Source organism: Oncorhynchus mykiss, chromosome 13 (assembly GCF_057628025.1).
Source record: "Oncorhynchus mykiss isolate SJ-2025 chromosome 13, ASM5762802v1, whole genome shotgun sequence".
Lineage (NCBI taxonomy): Eukaryota > Metazoa > Chordata > Actinopteri > Salmoniformes > Salmonidae > Oncorhynchus > Oncorhynchus mykiss.
The window spans coordinates 72,141,054-72,168,858 of NC_143034.1; the positions used below are offsets into that span (position 1 = coordinate 72,141,054).

The 27,805-nt window shown below is 43.4% G+C and overlaps 1 protein-coding gene across 1 annotated transcript; it reads left to right on the forward strand.

Annotated features, from left to right (window-relative positions):
- The first annotated feature begins 706 nt into the window (after nt 1-706).
- Nucleotides 707-26,199, forward strand: eps8l1a (EPS8 signaling adaptor L1a). Its single transcript, XM_036941901.2, has 15 exons — nt 707-911; nt 5,431-5,536; nt 5,742-5,800; nt 6,264-6,396; nt 7,353-7,441; nt 8,486-8,560; nt 9,824-9,972; nt 10,568-10,712; nt 11,765-11,820; nt 15,573-15,681; nt 16,045-16,185; nt 16,812-16,944; nt 20,670-20,835; nt 21,329-21,461; nt 25,697-26,199. The coding sequence occupies exons 2-15, from the start codon at nt 5,431-5,433 to the stop codon at nt 25,781-25,783; spliced, it is 1,581 nt and encodes a 526-aa protein (XP_036797796.2). The 5' UTR covers nt 707-911; the 3' UTR covers nt 25,784-26,199.
- The last annotated feature ends 1,606 nt before the right edge of the window (nt 26,200-27,805 follow it).

Consider the following 27,805-nt stretch of genomic DNA (forward strand, 5'->3'; position numbering starts at 1 on the left):
AGGATGTGTGTGATCACAGCCCTGGGACCTCCATCGACCCATAGCTTCCAGACCTTCAGGATGTGTGTGATCACAGCCCTGGGACCTCCGTCGACCCATAGCTTCCAGACCTTCAGGATGTGTGTGATCACAGCCCTGGGACCTCCATCGACCCATTGCTTCCAGACCTTCAGGATGTGTGTGTCTGAGTTGTGAACATAAAGATGTTTATGTTCTCTGTAAGATAACGAACAATGAAATACATCTCATCTTATTATCATGTATCAAAGGTGCATACGCACAAGAAAAGACTCCAAACCTTCGTGCTCCAGTTTTCCTTTTCCTGCAAAGGTGGATATTTATTCAATTTTTGAACTAGACAGGAAAGTATCTCCACAGACACCTCGGGCCATGTCCATACGTACACACAACTTCTACCATTTGAAGAATTGTACTGCAAGGCAATTTCATGTTTTGAAAATGTAGGTGTTTGGTGACACTTAGACATTCATTGATAACAACGCTACTAAGAACAGGAAAACATATTTAAACAGACGTGTTTGTCATTGGAGATTGCATGGCAGGGCTTATTTATATTTCAGATTCAGATCAGATCAGCCCTTAGCACAGGCAACAACTAAGAGAACTGTGTCACAGAGAAAGTGTGTGTGAGTGTGTCTGTGTCTGTGTGTGTGTGTGTGAGAGAGAGAGAGAGAGAGAGAGAGAGAGAGAGAGAGAGAGAGAGAAAGAGAGAGAGAGAGAGAAACCAAGTGAGATTTGTGGAGAGAGGAAGGCTAGACTTGTTTTTCTCGTTCTTGCATATCTCCAGAAGGAGGGACAGACAGACTGGTGTAAACAGAGCAGGATGTGACAGTAGACAGACAAGGCTGTTGGACTGGGCTGGAGGAATACACGCAGACACACACCAAAAGGTACTGACAATTTCTATATGGATTATACCCTGTGTGTGTGTGTGTGTGTGTGTGTGTGTGTGTGTGTGTGTGTGTGAGAAAGGTGTGAAGACCATCATGAACAGTTTGGTGTGAGGTTAGACAGGACTGTCAGTCGTGTGTAGTTGTTGTGAATATAGACAAGGGGAGAGAGAGAGAAAGAGAGACAGAGAGAGAGATGAGCAGAGTAAGGACCAGTTAAACCAGGGGTGTCAAACTCATTCCATGGAGGGCCTAGTGTCTGCTGGTTTTTGTTTTTTTTCCTTTCAATTAAAACCTAGACAACCAGGTGAGGGGAGTTCCTTACTAATTAGTAACCTTAATTCATCAACCAATTACAAGGGAGGAGCAAAAAATACTCTGCCCTCCGTGGAATGAGTTTGACATGTGAGTTAAAGTCAATACATTGTTAAAAGGGGCAGGGTATCTTGACAGTACCCTTTAGAGGCAGACTGTCTGATCAGAATTATAGAAACATATTTTGACACACGGTTTTCTTTAAAATACATTTTTTAAATCAGCCTTATGGATTTCAATAGAAGAAGTCAATATCAGGAAAATAACTGTGATTATGGATTTGGTCTATGATGTCATTGCACTGAATCTGTCAGTGACCCACACACAGACACACACACACACATTGGAATGCTAAACAGCATTCTCACTGTCAGCTGAGGGAATGTGACAATGTGACGCACACCTCAGGCCTCTTCCTGTTTTTTGTTGTTGTATTTTTATTTTTACAGTACAGGTAGTAGAGGGATCTCCATCTTCCACTGTTTTCAGTTAATGAAACTGCTAGAGGCGTCACTACAGACCCTGGTTCGATCCCGGGGTGTATCACAACCGGCCGTGATCGGAAGTCCCATAGGGCGGCGCACAATTGTTCCAGCGTTGTCCGGGTTAGGGGAGGGTTTGGCCGGGGTAGGCCGTAATTGTAAAATAAGAATTTGTTCTTAACTGACTTGCCTAGTAAAATACCTCACGGTATTTCAAAAGTCAGTTATTTATGTTGTTAAGGGTGTATGTGGAAGAGTTTACAGGAGATAAGTGAGATGAGAACTGCTACAATCTCATGTGCCATCTACTGCCGTTGTGCCCTTGACCAAGGTACTTCATCCAAAAGGCAGTTTTTGTTTTACTTTCGTGCTGATGCACTTTTGACCTGACTTTCTGCAATATATTTGTAATGTCCAATGCGTTATGTATGTCTCTGTTAAGCATTGTGTTGTCATAAGACAACCGACTGTATTTCTCTTCTTAACTTTTCTACCTTTTGTATTCTGACGGGGCAGTTACACTGCTGCCCCCTGTTGGTGAGATCTGACTGGGCAGTTATACTGCTGCCCCCTGTTGGTGAGATCTGACTGGGCAGTTACACTGCTGTCCCCTGTTGGTGAGATATGACGGGTCAGTTACACTGCTGTCCCCTGTTGGTGAGATCTGACTGGGCAGTTACACTGCTGCCCCCTGTTGGTGAGATCTGACTGGGCAGTTACATTGCTGTCCCCTGTTGGTGAGATCTGACTGGGCAGTTACATTGCTGTCCCCTGTTGGTGAGATCTGACTGGGCAGCTACATTGCTGCCCCCTGTTGGTGAGATCTGACTGGGCAGTTACACTGCTGCCCCCTGTTGGTGAGATCTGACTGGGCAGTTAAAATGAAATCCCCCCGTGGTTGTACAGTACCTAATGAATCACATGGTGATAGTCTATCGTTGTTGTACTGCCTTCTGAATCACATGGGGATAGTCTATGGTTGTACTGCCTTCTGAATCACATGGTGGTAGTCTATGGTTGTACTGCCTTCTGAACACATGGTGGTAGTCTATGTCAAAGCTTGCTAGTGAGAGCTTCCCTCCCCCATTTGGTTATTGCACGGTTGAAGTGCTGACGTTTGCATAAAGTTAGGAATTTTTGGGGGGTTGCAAGTTCTAGTCACCAAAGGTTAATGTCAAATGCGCTACAACCTGCCTCGGATTGAATCTCTGTTCTAATCTAAATCCTAGTCCCTACCTCCTGATTTAATCTCTGTCCTAATCTAAATCCTAGTCCCTACCTCCTGATTTAATCTCTGTCCTAATCTAAATCCTAGTCCCTACCTCCTGATTTAATCTCTGTCCTAATCTAAATCCTAGTCCCTACCTCCTGATTTAATCTCTGTCCTAATCTAAATCCTAGTCCCTACCTCCTGATTTAATCTCTGTCCTAATCTAAATCCTATTCCCTACCTCTTGATTTAATCTCTGTCCTAATCTAAATCCTAGTCCCTACCTCTTGATTTAATCTCTGTCCTAATCTAAATCCTAGTCCCTATCTCCTGATTGAATCTCTGTCCTAATCTAAATCCTAGTCCCTACCTCCTGATTGAATCTCTGTCCTTATCTAAGTGCTAGTCCCTACGCCTTGATTGAATCTCTGTCCTAATCTAAGTGCTAGTCCCTACCTATTGAGCCATTACAGATCTGAAGGAAGTGGATCAGTGTAGATCAGGGATGGGTAACTGATGGAGGTCGGGCCACAAAAAAAATGAATTCATCATGAGGGACCTCAGTTGCTCTTAGGTCTGCCAACATCAATATATTATATGTTTTTAGTTAAATTCCTGCAATTCTGCATATTTTGCCATAGGGAGTAGATCAAATTTAAATTAGATAGCTGGTCGCTAGACTAATTTATTGATATGTAAAATTGCGCGACTAAGATCTCCTCGGCAAGAACGTCAAAATTAACAGATTACTATTTTGAGGAAGTGAATTCTGGCTACAGGGTCTCAAAATGGACAAACAGTACTATTGACGCTTTTTTTCTCGTTTTTCAAGCGAAAGTATTTTGGGGAAGTATGCAAGCACACTCGGACTAGCCGCCAGACGAACTGAAGCATGCTGACGTCTTAAGGACTATAACAAAAATACTTATTGATGGCATCACCATTACACGTATTCATTGACCTGCCCAAGGCTTTCGACTCTGTCAATCACCACATCCTCATCGGCAGACTCGATAGCCTTGGTTTCTCAAATGATAGCCTCGCCTGGTTCACCAACTACTTCTCTGATAGAGTTCAGTGTGTAAAATCGGAGGGCCTGTTGTCCGGGCCTCTGGCAGTCTCCATGGGGGTGCCACAGGGTTTAATTCTTGGACCGACTCTCTTCTCTGTATACATCAATGATGTCGCTCTTGCTGCTGGTGAGTCTCTGATCCACCTCTACGCAGACGACCCCATTCTGTATACTTATGGCCCTTCTCTGGACACTGTGTTAACAACCCTCCAGACGAGCTTCAATGCCATACAACTCTCCTTCCGTGGCCTCCAATTGCTCTTAAATACAAGTAAAACTAAATGCATGCTCTTCAACCGATCGCTGCCTGCACCTGCCCACCCGTCCAACATCACTACTCTGGAAGGTTCTGCCTTAGAATATGTGGACAACTACAAATACCTAGGTGTCTGGTTAGACTGTAAACTCTCCTTCCAGACTCACATCAAACATCTCCAATCCAAAGTTAAATCTAGAATTGGCTTCCTATTTCGCAAAGAAAGCATCCTTCACTCATGCTGTCAAACATAAAACTGACCATCCTACCGATCCCCGACTTCGGCGATGTCATTTACAAAATAGCCTCCAGGACCCTACTCAATAAATTGGATGCAATCTATCACAGTGCCATCCGTTTTGTCACCAAAGCCCCATATACTACCCACCAGTGCGACCTGTAAGCTCTCGTTGGCTGGCCTTCGCTTCATACTCGTCGCCAAACCCCCTGGCTCCAGGTCATCTACAAGACCCTGCTAGGTAAAGTCCCCCCTTATCTCAGCTCGCTGGTCACCATAGCAGCACCCACCTGTAGCACGCGCTCCAGCAGGTTCAGTATATCTCTCTGGTCACCCCCAAAACCAATTCTTCCTTTGGCTGCCTCTTCTTCCAGTTATCTGCTGCCAATGACTGGAACGAACTACAAAATCTCTGAAACTGGAAACACTTATCTCCCTCACTAGCTTTAAGCACTAGCTGTCAGAGCAGCTCACAGATTACTGCACCTGTACATAGCCCATCTATAATTTAGCCCAAACAACTACCTCTCCCCCTACTGTATTTATTTATTTTGCTCATTTGCACCCCATTATTTCTATCTCTACTTTGCACATTCTTCCACTTGCTATATTGTATTTACTTTTTTTCTTTACTTTTTTTCCCTTTACCTCCCTTATCTCACATTGCATATAGACTTATTTTTCTACTGTATGTTTGTTTTACTCCATGTGTAACTCTGTGTCGTTGTATGTGTCGAACTGCTTTGCTTTATCTTGGCCAGGTCGCAATTGTAAATGAGAACTTGTTCTCAACTTGCCTACCTGGTTAAATAAAGGTGAAATATATATTTTTAAACACACACACACACTCTCCTCTCCTCTCCTCTCCTCTCCTCTCCTCTCCTCTCCTCTCCTCTCCTCTCCTCTCCTCTCCTCTCCTCTCCTCTCCTCTCTCTCTCTCTCTCAGATGTCTGGGACACCACCCCCAGTACGTTCTAGGAAGCCATCAGGTGTTAGAGTCATGCCCCATGATGGTCAACTTCCTTCCCATGGCTACACAAAGGTGTTCAAAGGTGTGTGTGTATGTGTGTGCACTGTATGTGTATGTGTGCGTGCATGTGTGTGTGTGTGTGTGTGTATGTGTGTGCACTGTATGTGTATGTGTGCGTGCATGTGTGTGTGTGTGTGTGTGTGTATGTGTGTGCACCCTATGTGTATGTGTGCGTGCATGTGTGTGTGTGTTGTTTAAACTGACATCTATGTTATATCTCTCGTCAGTGAATGGGGCCAGTAGTGAGCCAAAATACACATCTCGAGGACATGCAGAGAGAGAGGTGGTATGTATCTGTATTTGTGTGTTCATACAGTATGTATGCAAATGTGTGTGTGCATGTGTGTGAGTGTCTTTGTGTGTGTGTTTGTGTGTCTTTGTGTGTGTGTGCATGTGTGCGTGTGTGTTTGCGTGCTTGTGTGTCTTTGTGTGTGTGTGTTTGTGTGCATGTGTGTGTGTGTGTCTGTGTGCGTGTGTGCATGTGCTTGTGTGTCTTTGTGTGTGTGTCTTTGTGTGCGTGTGCATGTGCGTGTGTGTATGTGCGCGCGCTTGTGTGCGTGCGTGTGTGTGCGTGTGTCTTTGTGTTTGTGCGTGTGTGTATCTGTGTGTGTGTGTGTGTCTTTGTGTGTGTGTGCATGTGCAGGTGTGTGTGTGTGTGTCTGTGATTCTTTGTGTGTGTGTGCATGGCTGCTCTCACCAGACCAATGCATTGATGTGTCTGGTTAAGCTGGGATGTGTTCTTCCTTCAGGAGATCCTAAACCACTGTTTTGATGACGTGGAGCGCTTCATGGGACGCCTGCAGCAGGCTGCTGAGGCTCAGAGCATCCTCAACCAGACGAAGAGGAAGAGCAGAAAAAGCAAGAAGAAAGAGAAGCAGGATGGTGAGAGAGAGAGAGAGAGAGAGGGAGAGAGAGAGAGAGAGAGAGAGAGAGAGAGAGAGAGGAGAGAGAGGGCAGGAGTGGGAGAGAGAGGAGAGAGAGAGAGAGAGAGAGAGAGAGAGAGAGAGAGAGAGAGAGAGAGAGAGAGAGAGAGAGAGAGAGAGAGAGAGAGAGAGAGAGAGAGAGAGAGAGAGAGAGAGAGAGAGAGATATTAAAGGTGGTAAACAGCTGTCGGATGGGGCTGGAGGAATGTAACCACTCTCACCTCTCAAAAATAGATGATACCAAAAATGAGACCAAAATAATAGTTTTAGCCATGTTTTTTGGCTATACAGTGTTTGTTTACAATTGCATTGTTTACAAACATTGGAGGTAAAAAATATATTTCGGGTTCTGATGGGGTATGGCTCATTTATAAGTTATATTCTTCAATAATCAATGGGCACATATCATTAATTTAAAAGTAAGAAAACTCATGTAGCAATCTCAGGACCCAATCAAGTCACAGCACAAACAGGATGCTCTTCAACACAGTGTAGAGGTATACTTACTGTAGCATTGTCTAGTGGAACTGTACAGTGTAGAGGTATACTTACTGTAGAATTGGCTAGTGGAACTGTACAGTGTAGAGGTATACTTACTGTAGCATTGTCTAGTGGAACTGTACAGTGTAGAGGTATTCTTAATGTAGCATTGTCTAGTGGAACTGTACAGAGGCACCTCAAGAAGCGATGAACAGGAGGAAGGGTCTAGTAGGAGGAAGAGTCTAGGAGGAGGAAGGGTCTAGCAGGAGGAAAGGTCTAGCAGGAGGAAGGGTCTAGCAGGAGGAAGGGTCTAGCAGGAGGAAGGGTCTAGTGAAATTAATAAAGTTGTACATGGTTTCTGGGTACTATTGTTACATGTTATTTCATTGATGAATCCCCATCATAGTAGTTGATTGTTTTGTGTTTTGTGTGCAGATGATTTGCTGACCCTGAAAGCCTGCCCTCCACCTGAGGAGGAGTTTGTTGACATTTTTCAGAAAATCAAGTACTCCTTCTGTCTGCTGGTGAGCCCATGTAGTGGACTAACAGAGGCATTTGTTTCTGTCCATTGTCCCTTTCTGTCACACAAAATCAATCTTTCATATGAAAGGCTAATTTCTTTCTAATTTTCTCACCTCAGTATACTCCGGGGTCTGGTGTAGTGCTAACCTTCTCGACTCTGGACAACACATGTCCCCTTGGAGACGGGGTTCCAGCATCCTTACATATTTTCTGCCCTCTGCCTATCTCCCAATATGTTCCTACATCTGTCTACCTTCTGCCTATCTCCCAATATGTTCCTACATCTGTCTGCCCTCTGTCTATCTCCCAATATGTTCCTTCCTCTGTCTGCCCTCTGTCTATCTCCCAATATGTTCCTACATCTGTCTACCTTCTGCCTATCTCCCAATATGTTCCTACATCTGTCTGCCCTCTGTCTATCTCCCAATATGTTCCTACATCTGTCTACCTTCTGCCTATCTCCCAATATGTTCCTACATCTGTCTGCCCTCTGTCTATCTCCCAATATGTTCCTACATCTGTCTACCTTCTGCCTATCTCCCAATATGTTCCTACATCTGTCTGCCCTCTGTCTATCTCCCAATATGTTCCTTCCTCTGTCTGCCCTCTGTCTATCTCCCAATATGTTCCTACATCTGTCTACCTTCTGCCTATCTCCCAATATGTTCCTACATCTGTCTGCCCTCTGTCTATCTCCCAATATGTTCCTACATCTGTCTGCCCTCTGTCTATCTCCCAATATGTTCCTACATCTGTCTACCTTCTGCCTATCTCCCAATATGTTCCTACATCTGTCTGCCCTCTGTCTATCTCCCAATATGTTCCTACATCTGTCCTATCATGTAATAAAAATACAGATATCTGTTTTCCCTTTAGAAAAAGAATCTCAGTCCTCTGTTTTACTATCTGTAGCTCAGTTAGTAGAGCATTAGCATCGGCAGGCTTCCATTCCCAGGACCAGCCGTACATCAAATATATGCAGCGAGACTGTTAAGTTGCTTAGGATAAATATTATGATTATTATGATTCCATTATTTTGCTTTCAGGACCGCCTGAAGTCGTCCATCACAGAGCCGTCTTCTGGGGAGCTGGTGCATCACGTCTTTATTCCCCTGGGCCTGGTATGTATTTACTAGACTGGTCCCAGATCTGTTCACTGGGCCTGGTATGTATTTACTAGACTGGTCCCAGACCTGTCCACTGGGCCTAGTAGGTATTTACTAGACTGATCCCAGACCTGTCCACTGGGCCTGGTAGGTATTTACTAGACTGGTCCCAGATCTGTCCACTGGGCCTGGTATGTATTTACTAGCCTGATCCCAGACCTGTCCACTGGGCCTGGTAGGTATTTACTAGACTGATCCCAGACCTGTCCACAGGTCCCAGACCTGTCCACTGGGCCTGGTATGTATTTACTAGCCTGATCCCAGATCTGTCCACTGGGCCTGGTATGTATTTACTAGCCTGATCCCAGATCTGTCCACTGGGCCTGGTATGTATTTACTAGCCTGATCCCAGATCTGTCCACTGGGCCTGGTATGTATTTACTAGCCTGATCCCAGATCTGTCCACTGGGCCTGGTATGTATTTACTAGACTGATCCCAGACCTGTCCACTGGGCCTGGTAGGTATTTACTAGACTGATCCCAGACCTGTCCACTGGGCCTGGTAGGTATTTACTAGACTGATCCCAGACCTGTGCACAGGTCCCAGACCTGTCCACTGGGCCTGGTATGTATTTACTAGCCTGATCACAGACCTGTCCACAAGGCCTGGCAGGTATTTACTAGCCTGGTCCCAGATCTGTCCACTGGTCTTGGTAGGTATTTACTGGCCTGATCCCAGATCTGTGTGTTCTGTAGTGGCCAACTCCATTGGTTGCTGACAATGCTGTACCAACATACCTGGGACCAGGCTAGATGTTCACTCCTTATCAGCACAGCCACAGGATACCTAACCAGCAATGCTATCTGTGAAGTGTGCATGTGCAATAACTCCATCCACCCTTGCACTCCTTCTAAACAACGCACATTTTAGAAACTTTGGCAAACGGTAAAGTCTACAAAACTTAGTCCACTCTGTTCGTAACAAATTATAGTTTTGGGAACAGAAAACTTTATAGAGATCAAATGTTTCAGCAATGAGAAAATTAGCAGAATGTCGGCCAAAATCAATGAGCTTCCTCTCATGACCATATTTGGTAGTGAGTGGAAACGCCAATCGGATGCTTCACATTCACCTGTTGAAATATCTGGTTCATTGTTCTATCTGTGGTGATACTGTATGATTATCTGTCTGTCTGTCTATCTGTCTCTGTGTCACAGGTGGACATCAGTGTTAAGTCTGATATCGATCCATGTCTCTCTCTCGCTCTCTGGTTTCAGATGGTGAAGACTACTGACGGGCCAGAGATGGGGGCGACTGTGGTCAGTCCAGCCTTGACCAGTGGTGCTGTGTCTCTTCTGCAGAAACACCTGACCGATGAAGAGAAGGAGCTTTGGATCTCCCTAGGGCCTAACTGGACCTTACATTGGTAATATAATCATATATGCTATTTAGCAGATGCATTTATCTAAACCGACTTACAGTCATTTATGCATCATACATATGGGTGGTCCCGGGAATCAAACCCACTATACTGGTGTTACAAGCACCATGCTCTACCAACTGAACTATAGGTGAAACTGGTGTGTGTGTGTGTGTGTGTGTGTGTGTGTGTGTGTGTGTGTGTGTGTGTGTGTGTGTGTGTGTGTGTGTGTGTGTGTACTGCTATGATGTCTGTGCTTATTGCTGTACAGATGCAGTATCTTAATTTGAGCATGATTCACAAAGCAGGAAAATAATCCTGCAGCAACAGGAAATGTGTGTTGTTGTGTAGATTATAGTTAGACATTTTTTGCAGGGTGAAAGTAAGACATTTAAAATGGAAAATACAAACTTTAGAAGCCTTTTTAACCCTGGAATACACTACAAGTAAAGATTTCCTGCTGAGCAGGAAAATTCCTGCAACAACAGGATTATCAAATTAAGATAAGGCATCTGTATGATTGTGTGTAGTTCATATGCACATTGTCATCCATAGACAAGGCTCAAGACAAGTCCTGACCCTTGGCCTCTTTCTCTCCCAGCTCCCAGCTTGTTGAGTCTGTCCCTCCATACTCACCTGTCTTTCTGGATGGATGGCAGCCTGAGGCCTTTGACCCAGAAGGTCAACTTTGGGAGGACCCAATCAAGTCACAGCACAAACAGGACGCTCTTCAATACAGTGTAGAGGTATACTTACTGTAGCATTGGCTAGTGGAACTGTACAGTGCAGAGGTATACTTACTGTAGCATTGTCTAGTGGAACTGTACAGTGTAGAGGTATACTTACTGTAGCATTGTCTAGTGGAACTGTACAGTGTAGAGGTATACTTACTGTAGCATTGTCTAGTGGAACTGTACAGTGTAGAGGTGTACTTACTGTAGCATTGTCTAGTGGAACTGTACAGTGTAGAGGTATACTTACTGTAGCATTGTCTAGTGGAACTGTACAGTGTAGAGGTATACTTACTGTAGCATTGTCTAGTGGAACTGTACAGTGTAGAGGTATACTTACTGTAGCATTGTCTAGTGGAACTGTACAGTGTAGAGGTGTACTTACTGTAGCATTGTCTAGTGGAACTGTACAGTGTAGAGGTATACTTACTGTAGCATTGTCTAGTGGAACTGTACAGTGTAGAGGTATACTTACTCTAGCATTGTCTAGTGGAACTGTACAGTGTAGAGGTATACTTACTGTAGCATTGTCTAGTGGAACTGTACAGTGTAGAGGTGTACTTACTGTAGCATTGTCTAGTGGAACTGTACAGTGTAGAGGTATACTTACTGTAGCATTGTCTAGTGGAACTGTACAGTGTAGAGGTATACTTACTGTAGCATTGTCTAGTGGAACTGTACAGTGTAGAGGTGTACTTACTGTAGCATTGTCTAGTGGAACTGTACAGTGTAGAGGTGTACTTACTGTAGCATTGTCTAGTGGAACTGTACAGTGTAGAGGTATACTTACTGTAGCATTGTCTAGTGGAACTGTACAGTGTAGAGGTGTACTTACTGTAGCATTGTCTAGTGGAACTGTACAGTGTAGAGGTGTACTTACTGTAGCATTGTCTAGTGGAACTGTACAGTGTAGAGGTGTACTTACTGTAGCATTTTCTAGGGTAACTGTACAGTGTAGAGGTATACTTACTGTAGCATTGTCTAGTGGAACTGTACAGTGTAGAGGTATCTTAGATTGTAATTGATTAGATGTAATTAATTATGTAATCATTCCTTCCCTAATTTAGGACCCTCCTGACCAGGCTGAGGAAGGACCCAGCTCAGTCCAGCACACTGACGAATCGTACGTTTCTGACTTCCCCAATAACTGCTGTAAAGCTTTTTGTTTACTGATAAACACAGTTCACGAGAAACACAGTTTCACCACCGATTGTGGCACCTTTCACCTTTCACCAAGTTTTATGATAGAGTGCTTGGATCCAATAACTTCCTGTGTCCATAAAACAGAGGGGTGTTTTTTTTTAAAGTTATTACTTTTCTACTATTTACATATTTCATATATAATATATAACATTATATATTAATTATATATTAATTACATCATTAATATAGTAAAACAGTAAGTCATTAAAACTAGTTTCCTTTACTCCCATGTTATTAACTCTTTATTCCACGCTGTAATGAACAGTCCTACTGTTTTTCAAAACACCATCAATATTATAAAGAAACAACATCTGTGTGTGAGAGATGACAGGTAACACAAACTGATCACACAGATAGATGACAGGTAACACAAACTGATCACACAGTTAGATGACAGGTAACACAAACTGATCACACAGATAGATGACAGGTAACACAAACTGATCACACAGTTAGATGACAGGTAACACAAACTGATCACACAGTTAGATGACAGGTAACACAAACGGATCACACAGTTAGATGACAGGTAACACAAACTGATCACACAGTTAGATGACAGGTAACACAAACTGATCACACAGATAGATGACAGGTAACACAAACTGATCACACAGTTAGATGACAGGTAACACAAACTGATCACACAGTTAGATGACAGGTAACACAAACTGATCACACAGATAGATGACAGGTAACACAAACTGATCACACAGTTAGATGACAGGTAACACAAACTGATCACACAGATAGATGACAGGTAACACAAACTGATCACACAGATAGATGACAGGTAACACAAACTGATCACACAGTTAGATGACAGGTAACACAAACTGATCACACAGTTAGATGACAGGTAACACAAACTGATCACACAGATAGATGACAGGTAACACAAACTGATCACACAGTTAGATGACAGGTAACACAAACTGATCACACAGATAGATGACAGGTAACACAAACTGATCACACAGATAGATGACAGGTAACACAAACTGATCACACAGATAGATGACAGGTAACACAAACTGATCACACAGATAGATGACAGGTAACACAAACTGATCACACAGATAGATGACAGGTAACACAAACTGATCACACAGTTAGATGACAGGTAACACAAACTGATCACACAGTTAGATGACAGGTAACACAAACTGATCACACAGATAGATGACAGGTAACACAAACTGATCACACAGTTAGATGACAGGTAACACAAACTGATCACACAGATAGATGACAGGTAACACAAACTGATCACACAGATAGATGACAGGTAACACAAACTGATCACACAGATAGATGACAGGTAACACAAACTGATCACACAGATAGATGACAGGTAACACAAACTGATCATACAGTTAGATGACAGGTAACACAAACTGATCACACAGTTAGATGACAGGTAACACAAACTGATCACACAGTTAGATGACAGGTAACACAAACTGATCACACAGATAGATGACAGGTAACACAAACTGATCACACAGATAGATGACAGGTAACACAAACTGATCACACAGATAGATGACAGGTAACACAAACTGATCACACAGATAGATGACAGGTAACACAAACTGATCACACAGATAGATGACAGGTAACACAAACTGATCACACAGATAGATGACAGGTAACACAAACTGATCACACAGTTAGATGACAGGTAACACAAACTGATCACACAGATAGATGACAGGTAACACAAACTGATCACACAGATAGATGACAGGTAACACAAACTGATCACACAGTTAGATGACAGGTAACACAAACTGATCACACAGATAGATGACAGGTAACACAAACTGATCACACAGTTAGATGACAGGTAACACAAACAGATCACACAGTTAGATGACAGGTAACACAAACTGATCACACAGTTAGATGACAGGTAACACAAACTGATCACACAGTTAGATGACAGGTAACACAAACTGATCACACAGTTAGATGACAGGTAACACAAACGGATCACACAGTTAAATGACAGGTAACACAAACTGATCACACAGATAGATGACAGGTAACACAAACTGATCACACAGTTAGATGACAGGTAACACAAACTGATCACACAGTTAGATGACAGGTAACACAAACTGATCACACAGTTAGATGACAGGTAACACAAACTGATCACACAGTTAGATGACAGGTAACACAAACTGATCACACAGTTAGATGACAGGTAACACAAACTGATCACACAGTTAGATGACAGGTAACACAAACTGATCACACAGTTAGATGACAGGTAACACAAACTGATCACACAGTTAGATGACAGGTAACACAAACTGATCACACAGTTAGATGACAGGTAACACAAACTGATCACACAGTTAGATGACAGGTAACACAAACTGATCACACAGTTAGATGACAGGTAACACAAACTGATCACACAGTTCAATGGGAGTTTCATTCATCTACACCCGTCTCTTCATGTGCACATTCCCCATTATGGATTTACCAACGTTGGAAACTCACCATGATAGGGAGTGGGCAAGTGCATGCTTTGGCAGAAGGGTGGCAAATTCATCTTTCCTCAATTCTCAATTAGATCAGAGGGGAGGGACTGTCAACCTTCTAATCCAATATGGCTGAGAAGTTGGCGAGGAGATTGGACTTGAGGAATCAAGGAAATACAATTGAGATCGACCCTAGGACTGTCTGATACAACTGAGATTGACCCTAGGACTGTCTGATACAACTGAGATTGACCCTAGGACTGTCTGATACAACTGAGATTGACCCTAGGACTGTCTGATACAACTGAGATTGACCCTAGGACTGTCTGATACAACTGAGATTGACCCTAGGACTGTCTGATACAACTGAGATTGACCCAGGGACTGTTTGATAGAACTGAGATTGACCCTAGGACTGTCTGATACAACTGAGATTGACCCTAGGACTGTCTGACAACTGAGATTGACCCTAGGACTGTCTGTTACAACTGAGATTGACCCTAGGACTGTCTGTTACAACTGAGATTGACCCCAGGACTGTCTGACAACTGAGATTGACCCAAGGACTGTCTGATACAACTGAGATTGACCCAAGGAATGTCTGTTACAACTGAGATTGACCCCAGGACTGTCTGACAACTGAGATTGACCCCAGGACTGTCTGACAACTGAGATTGACCTCAGGACTGTCTGACAACTGAGATTGACCCCAGGACTGTCTGACAACTGAGATTGACCTCAGGACTGTCTGACAACTGAGATTGACCCCAGGACTGTCTGACAACTGAGATTGACCCCAGGACTGTCTGACAACTGAGATTGACCCCAGGACTGTCTGACAACTGAGATTGACCCCAGGACTGTCTGACAACTGAGATTGACCCTAGGACTGTCTGTTACAACTGAGATTGACCACAGGGCTGTCTGACAACTGAGATTGACCCTAGGACTGTCTGACAACTGAGATTGACCCCAGGACTGTCTGACAACTGAGATTGACCACAGGACTGTCTGACAACTGAGATTAACCCCAGGACTGTCTGTTACAACTGAGATTGACCCTAGGACTGTCTGACAACTGAGATTGACCCCAGGACTGTCTGATAGAACTGAGATTGACCCTAGGACTGTCTGTTACAACTGAGATTGACCCTAGGACTGTCTGTTTCTCCTCCAGAGATGGCAGTGAACTCCCACCTGAGGGCGAGAGAATGTTCAGCTGCAGCTACGGCTTTGTTGCCAGGAACAGCAGTGAACTCTCCGTTCTGCAGGGAGAAACTCTGGAGGTTTTTATTCTAGAATGTTTGTACTACATGACAACACTATAATAATGTGTGAACTGCATGTTAAATACTGTCTGAGTCTCAAACAAGACCCTACTCCCTATATAGTGCGCTTCCTTTGACCAGAGCCTATAAGGTCTCCTTGTGTCACTCAACTATAATTTACAGAAGTTCACATGTATTGAATTATCCTCCTTACTTAAACAGTTCTCACAAATTAATTCCATTCTGTGAGCTTTATTGTCTTGATTCAGTATATCTCACACGGCCATGAACACATAGAGCGAATACATTATTTATAACAACAAGTGAATCACAATTCCATATTATGAATAAAAATCCTAATTCGAATCCTCTCTCTTTTAGGTGATTGAGTCGTCAAATCGTTGGTGGAAGTGCCGCAATAACTTTGACCAGATTGGGTTTGTTCCCTTCAACATTCTGGAGCCTCTGTCTGCCCTCAACAACAACCATAGGGATAGCCCAGTGGCACTCAGACAGTCCAAGGTAATGGACGCACGGACGCACGGACGCACGCAAGCACGCACGGAAGCACACACACACACACACACACACACACACACACACACACACACACACACACACACACACACACACACACGCACACGGTTGACACCATTTCCACACTAACGGTGCCTCTTTACAATGATGTGATACAACTTTGATACAAAGTCCCCACTTGTTGTAGCAAACAAGTATTATGAAATACACACTTTGTGACTTGTCAGATAAATATCAGCAAGCTAGCTATTGGTCTGCTTGGTTAACTAGCTAGTGGTCTGCTTGGTTAACTAGCTAGTGGTCTGCTTGGTTAACTAGCTAGTGGTCTGCTTGGTTAGCTAGCTGCTTGGCTAAACACAGAATGTCAGCACACTGTTTTCTGATTGGCTAAACGGATCCATTTCATCTTTAGCTAAGATTTGAGGTGTTGAATCTTGGAAACTACCGCAGACAACATGAGACGTTCTAAAACTACAACAGATCAAGCTAATTTCGTTCTAAAATGGCATAAAACCGTCTCATCTCGGCTGTTGTATCTGAACTGGGCTTAATAGACACATACTCACCGACTCATCTGAGTTACCCTGTGTGTTTGTGTTTCTGTTTGACAGAAGGTGCCCTTCGCCCCTGCAAGGCACTTCTCCTACACCCCCTCCAGCAGAGAAGGGGCCAACCTCCCCGCCGTGCCCCGCCGTCCTCACAGCATGTCCCCCTCCACCATGACAGGGGGCGACAGAGACAAAGGTAAGCCTGTGGTTTGGTGGTCTATAGTGGTCAGTGTCACCACCCACCTCCAGGTACACATTCCTCCCTCTGACCGTTGACACATTTTCCTCCATGTATTTAAATAGTTTAGCCAATGAGGTTTCTGCATTATGATGCATTTACATGACTCTAAAACATTCTATGACAGCCATGTTAACTCTTCATTTACATGACACTACAACATTCTATGACAGCCGTGTTAACTCTTCATTTACATGACACTACAACATTCTATGACAGCCGTGTTAACTCTTCATTTACATGACACTACAACATTCTATGACAGCCATGTTAACTCTTCATTTACATGACACTACAACATTCTATGACAGCCGTGTTAACTCTTCATTTACATGACACTACAACATTCTATGACAGCCATGTTAACTCTTCATTTACATGACACTACAACATTCTATGACAGCCATGTTAGCTCTTCATTTACATGACACTACAACATTCTATGACAGCCATGTTAACTCTTCATTTACATGACTCTAAAACATTCTATGACAGCCATGTTAACTCTTCATTTACATGACACGACAACATTCTATGACAGCCATGTTAACTCTTCATTTACATGACACTACAACATTCTATGACAGCCATGTTAACTCTTCATTTACATGACACTACAACATTCTATGACAGCCATGTTAACTCTTCATTTACATGACACTAGAACATTCTATGACAGCCGTGTTAACTCTTCATTTACATGACACTACAACATTCTATGACAGCCATGTTAACTCTTCATTTACATGACACTACAACATTCTATGACAGCCATGTTAACTCTTCATTTACATGACACTACAACATTCTATGACAGCCATGTTAACTCTTCATTTACATGACACGACAACATTCTATAACAGCCGTGTTAACTCTTCATTTACATGACACTACAACATTCTATGACAGCCATGTTAACTCTTCATTTACATGACACTACAACATTCTATGACAGCCATGTTAACTCTTCATTTACATGACATGACAACATTCTATGACAGCCGTGTTAACTCTTCATTTACATGACACTACAACATTCTATGACAGCCATGTTAACTCTTCATTTACATGACACTACAACATTCTATGACAGCCATGTTAACTCTTCATTTACATGACACTACAACATTCTATGACAGCCATGTTAACTCTTCATTTACATGACATGACAACATTCTATGACAGCCATGTTAACTCTTCATTTACATGACACTACAACATTCTATGACAGCCATGTTAACTCTTCATTTACATGACACTACAACATTCTATGACAGCCATGTTAACTCTTCATTTACATGACACTACAACATTCTATGACAGCCGTGTTAGCTCTTCATTTACAGGACACTACAACATTCTATGACAGCCGTGTTAACTCTTCATTTACATGACACTACAACATTCTATGACAGCCGTGTTAACTCTTCATTTACATGACACTACAACATTCTATGACAGCCATGTTAGCTCTTCATTTACATGACACTACAACATTCTATGACAGCCATGTTAGCTCTTCATTTACATGACACGACAACATTATATGACAGCCATGTTAGCTCTTCATTTACATGACACGACAACATTCTATGACAGCCATGTTAGCTCTTCATTTACATGACACGACAACATTATATGACAGCCGTGTTAGCTCTTCATTTACATGACACGACAACATTATATGACAGCCGTGTTAGCTCTTCATTTACATGACACGACAACATTATATGACAGCCGTGTTAGCTCTTCATTTACATGACACGACAACATTCTATGACAGCCGTGTTAGCTCTGATGGACCTACCTTAGTAAAACCAAAATATACACAGCCTCTGCTCAACAAACCCGAACTGGAGAATGAATCGTTTATGGGCTGCATTTCACGAACCACATTGTGCTTTTCACCCTCAAGGCAGTCAAGCAATGCATTCCGCCATGAGTCGTTCTCAATCTAGTCCAATAGTCGTTCTCAATCTAGTCCAAGAGTCGTTCTCAATCTAGTCCAAGAGTCGTTCTCAATCTAGTCCAAGAGTCGTTCTCAATCTAGTCCAAGAGTCATTCACTATCTAGTCCATGAGTCGTTCTCAATCTAGTCCGGTTGCGGCCACAAGTAGACCTCGTTTCAAATATATCAAGAATGTTTTTATTTGTATGTTTAGTAATCAGTAAACATAGATGTTTTAAACCTTTGACATGTCTCAGTCACACAGCTCCAATAAGCCCCTTATGGTGAACAACATGTGAATGAGAGGCTTATAGAATCATACGTTTTTTGAGTTTTCAGTTCATTGTTCGCCGGTAGGGGGTCCTGCACGCTCTGGGCATTACTGACTCAAATGAACCTAATGAGTCAAAACATTTGTTCTTTTGACTGAACGAGTCTGAAAGATCCGAGTCAGTAAAAAGAGCCAAACTTTCCATCACTGCAACTCACTGGCTGGAGGCGGGACTTACAACTAACAGGTGGAAGAGAATGTCTCTGATTGGGTAGAAAGTTAGGGGTGATTGACTGATGAGCTGTCAGGCATTCTAAATAAAGGGACAAACTAGGGGTGTATAGAGAATAACTAAATCTGAATGTGTGGCTGTTTTAACAATCCTATTCCCTACATAGTGCACTACTCTTTTTTTTATACAATTCAATACCAGAAATAGTACACTATATAGGGAATAGGGTGCCATTTGGGATTCAGAATAGCACTACTCTTATCAGACACTGTGTTTTCTGTTCATAGCACTGCAGACCGGCTGGCTACTTCTAAAGGTTTAGTGGTTGTGTTATACCTGCATGTTCTGTATCATGTTGCTAAGCCTCCTGATAATATCCACCCACTCTAGATCCCTCTGGTAAAATGGGTTAAATGACTACAATATAGTCAATGTAATGTCTAACCCTAAAGCTGTGTAGTCAATGTAATGTCTAACCCTAAAGCTGTGTAGTCCAAGTCAATGTAGTCAATGTAATGTCTAACCCTAAAGCTGTGTAGTCCAAGTCAATGTAGTCAATGTAATGTCTAACCCTAAAGCTGTGTAGTCAATGTAATGTCTAGCCCTAAAGCTGTGTAGTCCAAGTCAATGTAGTCAATGTAATGTCTAACCCTAAAGCTGTGTAGTCCAAGTCAATGTAGTCAATGTAATGTCTAACCCTAAAGCTGTGTAGTCCAAGTCAATGTAGTCAATGTAATGTCTAACCCTAAAGCTGTGTAGTCCAAGTCAATGTAGTCAATGTAATGTCTAACCCTAAAGCTGTGTAGTCCAAGTCAATGTAGTCAATGTAATGTCTAACCCTAAAGCTGTGTAGTCCAAGTCAATGTAGTCAATGTAATGTCTAACCCTAAAGCTGTGAAGTCCAAGTCAATGTAATATCTAACCCTAAAGCTGTGTAGTCCAAGTCAATGTAGTCAATGTAATATCTAACCCTAAAGCTGTGTAGTCCAAGTCAATGTAGTCAATGTAATATCTAACCCTAAAGCTGTGTAGTCAATGTGTAGTCAATGTGTGTGTGTGTGTGTGTGTTTGTGCGTGCGTGCGTGTGCATGTGCGCGTGCATGTGTGTGTGTAGTTGTGTGTGTGTGATAGAATACATGTTTATAAGTGAGAACATGCTTGTAACAGTGTGCGTATACAGTATGTACACATTCTTAACTGACATTAAATGTGTGTGTGACCCCTGTACACAGGCTTTATGGTGAACGATGAGCTCCTCCAGCGGCTGGCCAACGGCAGGGCGGGCTCCATCCGTCCCCTAGTGATCCCCCGCACCACAGACACCTCGGCCCCTCTGGACTACCACTCCCCTCCTGCGGAGGTAGAGGGCTGGCTGAGAGGGAAGGGCTTCACTGAGCCGTGAGTGGGTGTAGTGGAGCTAGTTCAGTCTACTACAGTATACTTGATATACACTATACTTCTGTCACACGTCTATTCTTTCTAGCATGGCCATAATAAAGACCACCTTACCTTACTCTGCCCTATCTTTCTCTCCATGCAGGACAGTAACACTTCTGACCCCCTTACTGTCCCATGTCTCTCTCTCCATTCAGGACAGTAACACTTCTGACCACCTTACTGTCCCTTATCTCTCTCCATTCAGGACAGTAACACTTCTGACCACCTTACTGTCCCTTATCTCTCGCCATTCAGGACAGTAACACTTCTGACCACCTTACTGTCTCTCTCTCCATTCAGGACAGTAATGCTTCTGACCACCTTACTGTCCCTTATCTCTCTCTCCATTCAGTACAGTAACACTTCTAACCACCTTACTGTCCCGTATCACTCTCCATTCAGGACAGTAACACGTCTAACCACCTTACTGTTCCTTATCTCTCTCTCCATTCAGGACAGTAACACTGCTGGGGAGACTCACTGGTGCTGAGCTGTTTGCCCTGAGTAAAGAGGACCTGCGTATGTTTTCACCAGAGGAGGGTGCCAGAGTGTACAGCCAGATGATGGTGCAGAAGGCTTTACTGGAGGTACAAGCAACCCTATTAACTCGCAACACCATTGACTGGCAACCCCATTGACTGACAACCCTATTGACTGGCAACCCCATTGACTGGCAACCCCATTGACTGAGAACCCCATTGACTGGCAACTCCATTGACTGGCAATCCCATTCTCATCACAACTATTATAGTGTTGTATCAAAACACATCACTTCCTCAGTTATCCTCTTATTTCTCCTTTCCCTCTGTTTCCTTCTCTTCTGGTTAACACAACTCTCACATTATAGATCTTTGCTTCCCATCCTTCTCTTCTGGTTAACACAACTCTCACATTATAGATCCTTGGTTCCCATCCTTCTCTTCTGGTTGACACAACTCTCACATTATAGATGGATCCTTGGTTCCCATCCTTCTCTTCTGGTTGACACAACTCTCACATTAAATATAGATCCTTGGTTCCCATGATTTTTTCTCTCTTTTTCTCTCCTGCTCTCTCTCCTCTTCCCTCCCTCCTTCTCTCGCTCTCGCCTCTTTCCTATTCAGCGTGCCTGGGAGTCTCTGGGAGTTTCTGGGTGTAGATTAATTAATACTTATAATGATGGACTGATGTTAGATGTGTAACACATGAATCTCATACAATATATTGTTGGATGGACAAGGTTGTTTGAAATGTCAAGTTATGTTAAAAGGACTATACTTCCTGTTTTATTGAATGAAGGGAATGAAGTGAGTCATTTTCCATTTTGGAATCTAACCAATAAATTGTAGAACCTTAATCCAACACCTAGAGACTTCCTCAAGTGACACAAATCCAAGATGGCGTAGCAGTGCAGATATGGTTTGTTGTCCTCTCGTTTACTTTTTGTAGTTTTCGTCTTTTTTGTATATATTCCAATTTCTATTTCAATCTCTTTCCATTTTTAAATATATATTATATAAATATAAATATATTATATATTAAATATATTAAATATACCTTCCGGTAACTCGTCTCACTCAATGTGACACGGATCCCCAATTTTTTTTAGACCCAATAGCCAAAACTTTTAGCAGTAGGTAGCCAACTAATTAGCTAAGTTACTAGCTATTTAGTCATTGTTTGCCACTGCTAGCGGCCTTTACCCTCTGCTCAGGCACCAGACGTTTTTTTAACCTGGATAATACCTGCCAGCCTCGGACTGTTTTTCTCCACTACAACGCCGGATTCCTGCCGTAAACCCTGGACCATTGATCATCACAGCTAGCTAGCTGCCACTGAGTGACCTAGCCCCGAAGCTAGCCCTGAGCCAGGCGCATCTCCCAGCTAGCAAACTAAATTACCACAACTACAATACCTCTTTCGCCATCTGGCCCGGCCCTTTCGTCGACACGGCGCCCCGCCGTACCACCACAACTGGTCCGCAGACGTAATTCCATCAGCTGTGCCTTCAACCGGCATTGCCAGACGACAGAGCAGACGCTTCTACTTACCCCGGACTGCTAACTTTAAACGCTGTGTCTCCCGCATGCTAGCGTAGCAACGACTACCCCGCGGCTTCCCTGTTCCATCTATTGCTGTACACTGGACCGTATGATCACGTGGCTACATAGCAGATGCCTGCTGGACTGTTCATTTGTCACGGTACTCCACTTTGTTTACCTTTGTTTAGCTGTCGGCCCTGGCTCCGAACTCAGGTCCTGTGTGTAGTTAACTGATCCTCTCTGCCCATTGATCGCCATTTTACCTGTTGTTGTTGTCTTAGCTGATTAGCTGTTGTTGTCTTACCCGTTGTTGACTTGGCTAGCTCTCCCAATCAACACCTGTGATTACTTTATACCTCGCTTTATGTCTCTCTCAAATGTCAATATGCCTTGTATACTGTTGTTTAGCATAATTATCATTGTTTTAGTTTACTGCGGAGCCCCTAGCCCCATTGTACATGCCTTAGATACCTCCTTTGTCCCACCTCCCACACATGCGGTGACCTCACCCAGTATAACCAGCGTGTCCAGAGATGCAACCTCTCATCATCACTCAGTGCCTGGGCTTACCTCCACTGTACCCACACCTCACCATACCCCTGTCTGCACATTATGCCCTGAATCTATTCTACCACTCCCAGAAATCTGGATCTCAGCAATCACTGCCTCATTGCCTGCATCCACTATGGGTCCGCGGTCAAACGACCACCCCTCATCACTGTCAAACGCTCCCTAAAACACTTCTGCGAGCAGGCCTTTCTAATCGACCTCGCCCAGGTATCCTGGAAGGATATTGACCTCATCCCGTCAGTCGAGGATGCCTGGTCGTTCTTAAAAGTAATTTCCTCACCATCTTAAATAAGCATGTCCCTTTCAAAAAATGTACAACTAAGAACAGATGTAGCCCTTGGTTCACTCCAGACCTGACTGCCCTTGACCAGCACGAAAAACATCCTGTGGCGCACTGCAATAGCATTGAATAGTCCCCGTGATATGCAACTGTTCAGGGAAGTCAGGAACCAATACAGTCAGTCAGGAAAGCAAAGGCCAGCTTTTTCAAACCGAAATTTGCATCCTGTAGATCTAACTCCAAAAAGTTTTGGGACACTGTAAAGTCCATGGAGAACAAGAACACCTCCTCCCAGCTGCCCACTGTACTGAGGCTAGGTAACACGGTCACCACCGATAAATCCATGATAATCGAAAATTTCAATAAGCATTTCTCTACGGCTGGCCATGCTTTCCTCCTGGCTACCCCAACCCCGGCCAACAACTCCGCCCCCTTCGCAGCTTCTTGCCCAAACCTCCCCAGCTTCTCCTTCACCCAAATCCAGATCACAGATGTTCTGAAAGAGCAGCTAAAGATGGACCCGTACAAATCAGCTGGTCTAGACAATCTGGACTCTCTCTTTCTAAAATTATCCGCCGCCATTGTTGCAACCCCTATTACCAGTCTGTTCAACCTCTCTTTCGTTTCGTCCAAGATCCCTAAAGATTGGAAAACTGCCGCGGTCATCCTCCTCTTCAAAGGGGGTGACACTCTAGACCCAAACTGTTACAGACCTATATCCATCCTGCCCTTCCTTTCTAAAGTCTTTGAAAGCCAAGTTAATAAACAGATCACTGACCATTTCGAATCCCACCTCCGCTGTGCAATCCGGTTTCTGAGCTGGTCACGGGTGCATCTCAGCTACGCTCAAGGTACTAAACGATATCATTACCGCCATCGATAAAAGACAGTACTGTGCAGCCGTCTTCATCAACCTGGCCAAGGCTTTCGTCTCTGTCAATCACTGTATTCTTATCGGCAGACTCAATAGCCTTGGTTTCTCAAATGACTGCCTCGCCTGGTTCACCAACTATTTCGCAGACAGAGTTCGTGTGTAAATTAATTTATGAATTGCAAAGATCCCTGAAGCTGGAAACTTACATTTCCCTCACTAACTTTAAACATCAGCTATCTGAGCAGCTAACCGATCGCTGCAGCTGTACATAGTCCATCTGTAAATAGCCCACCCAATCTACCTCGTCCCCATATTGTTTTTACTTTGCTGCTCTTTTGCACACCAGTATCCCTACTTACACACCATCATCTGATCATCATCATCTGCTCATCTATCACTCCAGTGTTAATCTGCTAATTGTAATTACTTTGCTACTATGGCCTATTTATTGCCTTACCTCCTCATGCCATTTGCACACACTGTATATAGGCTTTATTTTTTTCTATTGTGTTATTGACTGTACGCTTGTTTATTCCATGTGTAACCCTGTGTTGTTATTTCTGTCGCACTGCTTTGCTTTATCTTGGACAGGTCGCACTTGTAAATGAGAACTTGTTCTCAACTAGCCTACCTGGTTAAATAAAAGGTGAAATAAAAAGAAGATTAAAAAAAGAGGTTCAGACCTCTTGGTGTAATGGTTAGGGTGTTAGCTTGACAGTCACTGGACTAGGGTTTGAATAACTACTAGCTCCCTAACGTTGGCAAAGTAACTACTAGCTCCCTAACATTTGCAAAGTAACTACTAGTTCCTTAATGTTAGCAAAGTAACTACTAGTTCCTTAATGTAGGCAAAGTAACTCTACTTGCAAAGTAACTACTAGTTCCTTAATGTAGGCAAAGTAACTCTACTTGCAAAGTAACTACTAGCTCCCTAAAGTTAGCAAAGTAACTACTACCTCCCTAACGTTGGCAAAGTAACTACTAGCTCCCTAACGTTTGCAAAGTATCTCTAATAGCCTCTTAACCGACTGTATTTCTTCTATTCTTTCTCGGACTCTCTCTCTCCATTTCTATTAGGATGTCCGCAAATCTACAGAGCTGGAGACAATGATGGAGAAACAGAAACAGAAAGCGGACTTCCAGCTGGAGAGCAGGAGGCTGTGACCAAGAGCAAGCTATACACATGTATATCACTGAAACACAGATATCACTGGTTGATGGACGCCAACACAATAACATCACTGTCACTCATTAAGAGGACACACACACTCACTAACATTGTCTATATGGATACTCTGATACAGAAATTTCACTTTCAAAGGGTAGTTCACCCAAACTATAAAATTACTTCTTAAGGTGTCCTGCTTCCCAGCCGAAACAGTTTGGAAGAGTTTGTGCATATATTATGATGACATTTTGTGACATCGTTGTTTGTTTTGGACTTTGGTGAGTTTTTTGGGGGCTTTTCATGCACAAAAAAAATTTTGGATGCAAGCTGAAGTTTCGAGTCGAAGTCTACACACGTTTTTCGGTGAATAGTCAACAGTAGGAATTTCAATAAAGTCTTTGTTGTCATTCAACGAGCGATGACTCACTTTCACGCAAGAGTTTTCATTGAGAAATACTGCACCAAAAATCTTAGTTAGATGTAAAATTGCACGACTAAGATCTATGAAAAAAATTCAGAATGAATGACAGATTTCTTGAGTTACAGTATCTCAGAATAATTCTGACTATTTTGAGGAAGTGTATACTGGTTACTGCGTCTCAAAAGGGACAAACAGTACTGTTGCCAATTTTTTTGTTCAGTTCTGCTAGCCGAGTTCAGCCGAACTGAAGCCTGCTGATGCCTTTACCCTGTAGTCTATCACATTTTAGGAGAAGACCCTGAAGAAGGCAGTGGAGAAGTAACACACGCTTTTTACTATAACAGAGGGCAGGCAGGGGTCAGTAATCCAGATCAGAGTCCCTAAGGTACAGAACAGCAGGCAGTCTCGGGGTCAGGGCAGGCAGAGGTTAATAATCCAGTGTGGTGTGACGAGGTGCAGAACAGGGTCAGGGTCAGGGCAGGCAGATGTTAGTAATCCAGTGTGGTGTGACGAGGTACAGAACAGGGTCAGGGCAGGGATCAGTAATCCAGTGTGGTGTGACGGGGTACAGAGCAGGGTCAGGGTCAGGGCAGGCAGATGTTAGTAATCCAGTGTGGTGTGACGAGGTACAGAACAGGGTCAGGGTCAGGGCAGGCAGATGTTTATAATCCAGTGTGGTGTGACGAGGTACAGAACAGGGTCAGGGCAGGCAGATGTTAGTAATCCAGTGTGGTGTGACGAGGTACAGAACAGGGTCAGGGCAGGGATCAGTAATCCAGTGTGGTGTGACGGGGTACAGAGCAGGGTCAGGGTCAGGGCAGGCAGAGGTTAGTAATCCAGTGTGGTGTGACGAGGTACAGAACAGGGTCAGGGTCAGGGACAGGGACAGGGACAGGGACAGGGACAGGGTCAGGGCAGGCAGATGTTAATAATCCAGTGTGGTGTGACGAGGTACAGAATAGGGTCAGGGCAGGCAGAAAGGTAAAAAAAAACGGGAAAACTAGAAAACAGGAACTAGAACCAGACAGGAGCAAGGTGAAAATGCTGGTAAATTTGACAAACAAAATGAACTGGCAACAGACAAACAGAGAAAACAGGTATAAATACACTGAGGATAATGGAGAAGGTGGGTGACACCTGAGGGGGTGGAGACAAGCACAAAGACAGGTGGAACAGATCAGTGTGTGACACGTATAGGTTATATGTTAATGTTGCACATTTCCCCTGTTTCTGTTTGACCTTGTTAGGGTTAAACAGGATGACTTCAAGGTTATATGTTAATGTTGCACATTTCCCCTGCTGCTGTTTGACCTTGTTAGGGTTAGACAGGATGACTTCAAGGTTATATGTTTAATGTTGCACATTTCCCCTGCTGCTGTTTGACCTGGTTACGGTTAGACAGGATGACTTCTAGGTTATATGTTAATGTTGCATATTTCTCCAAATTAGGAGGGAATAAGTAGGACACCCGGGAATCCTCCAAGTAGGATTTCTGGAAAACCTGGGAATTTGGGTAAAGTTACCAGAATTCTGCAACCCTATTCGGCAGCAGGTAGCCTTCGCTGTTAAGTGCATTGGGCCAGTAACCGAAATATCG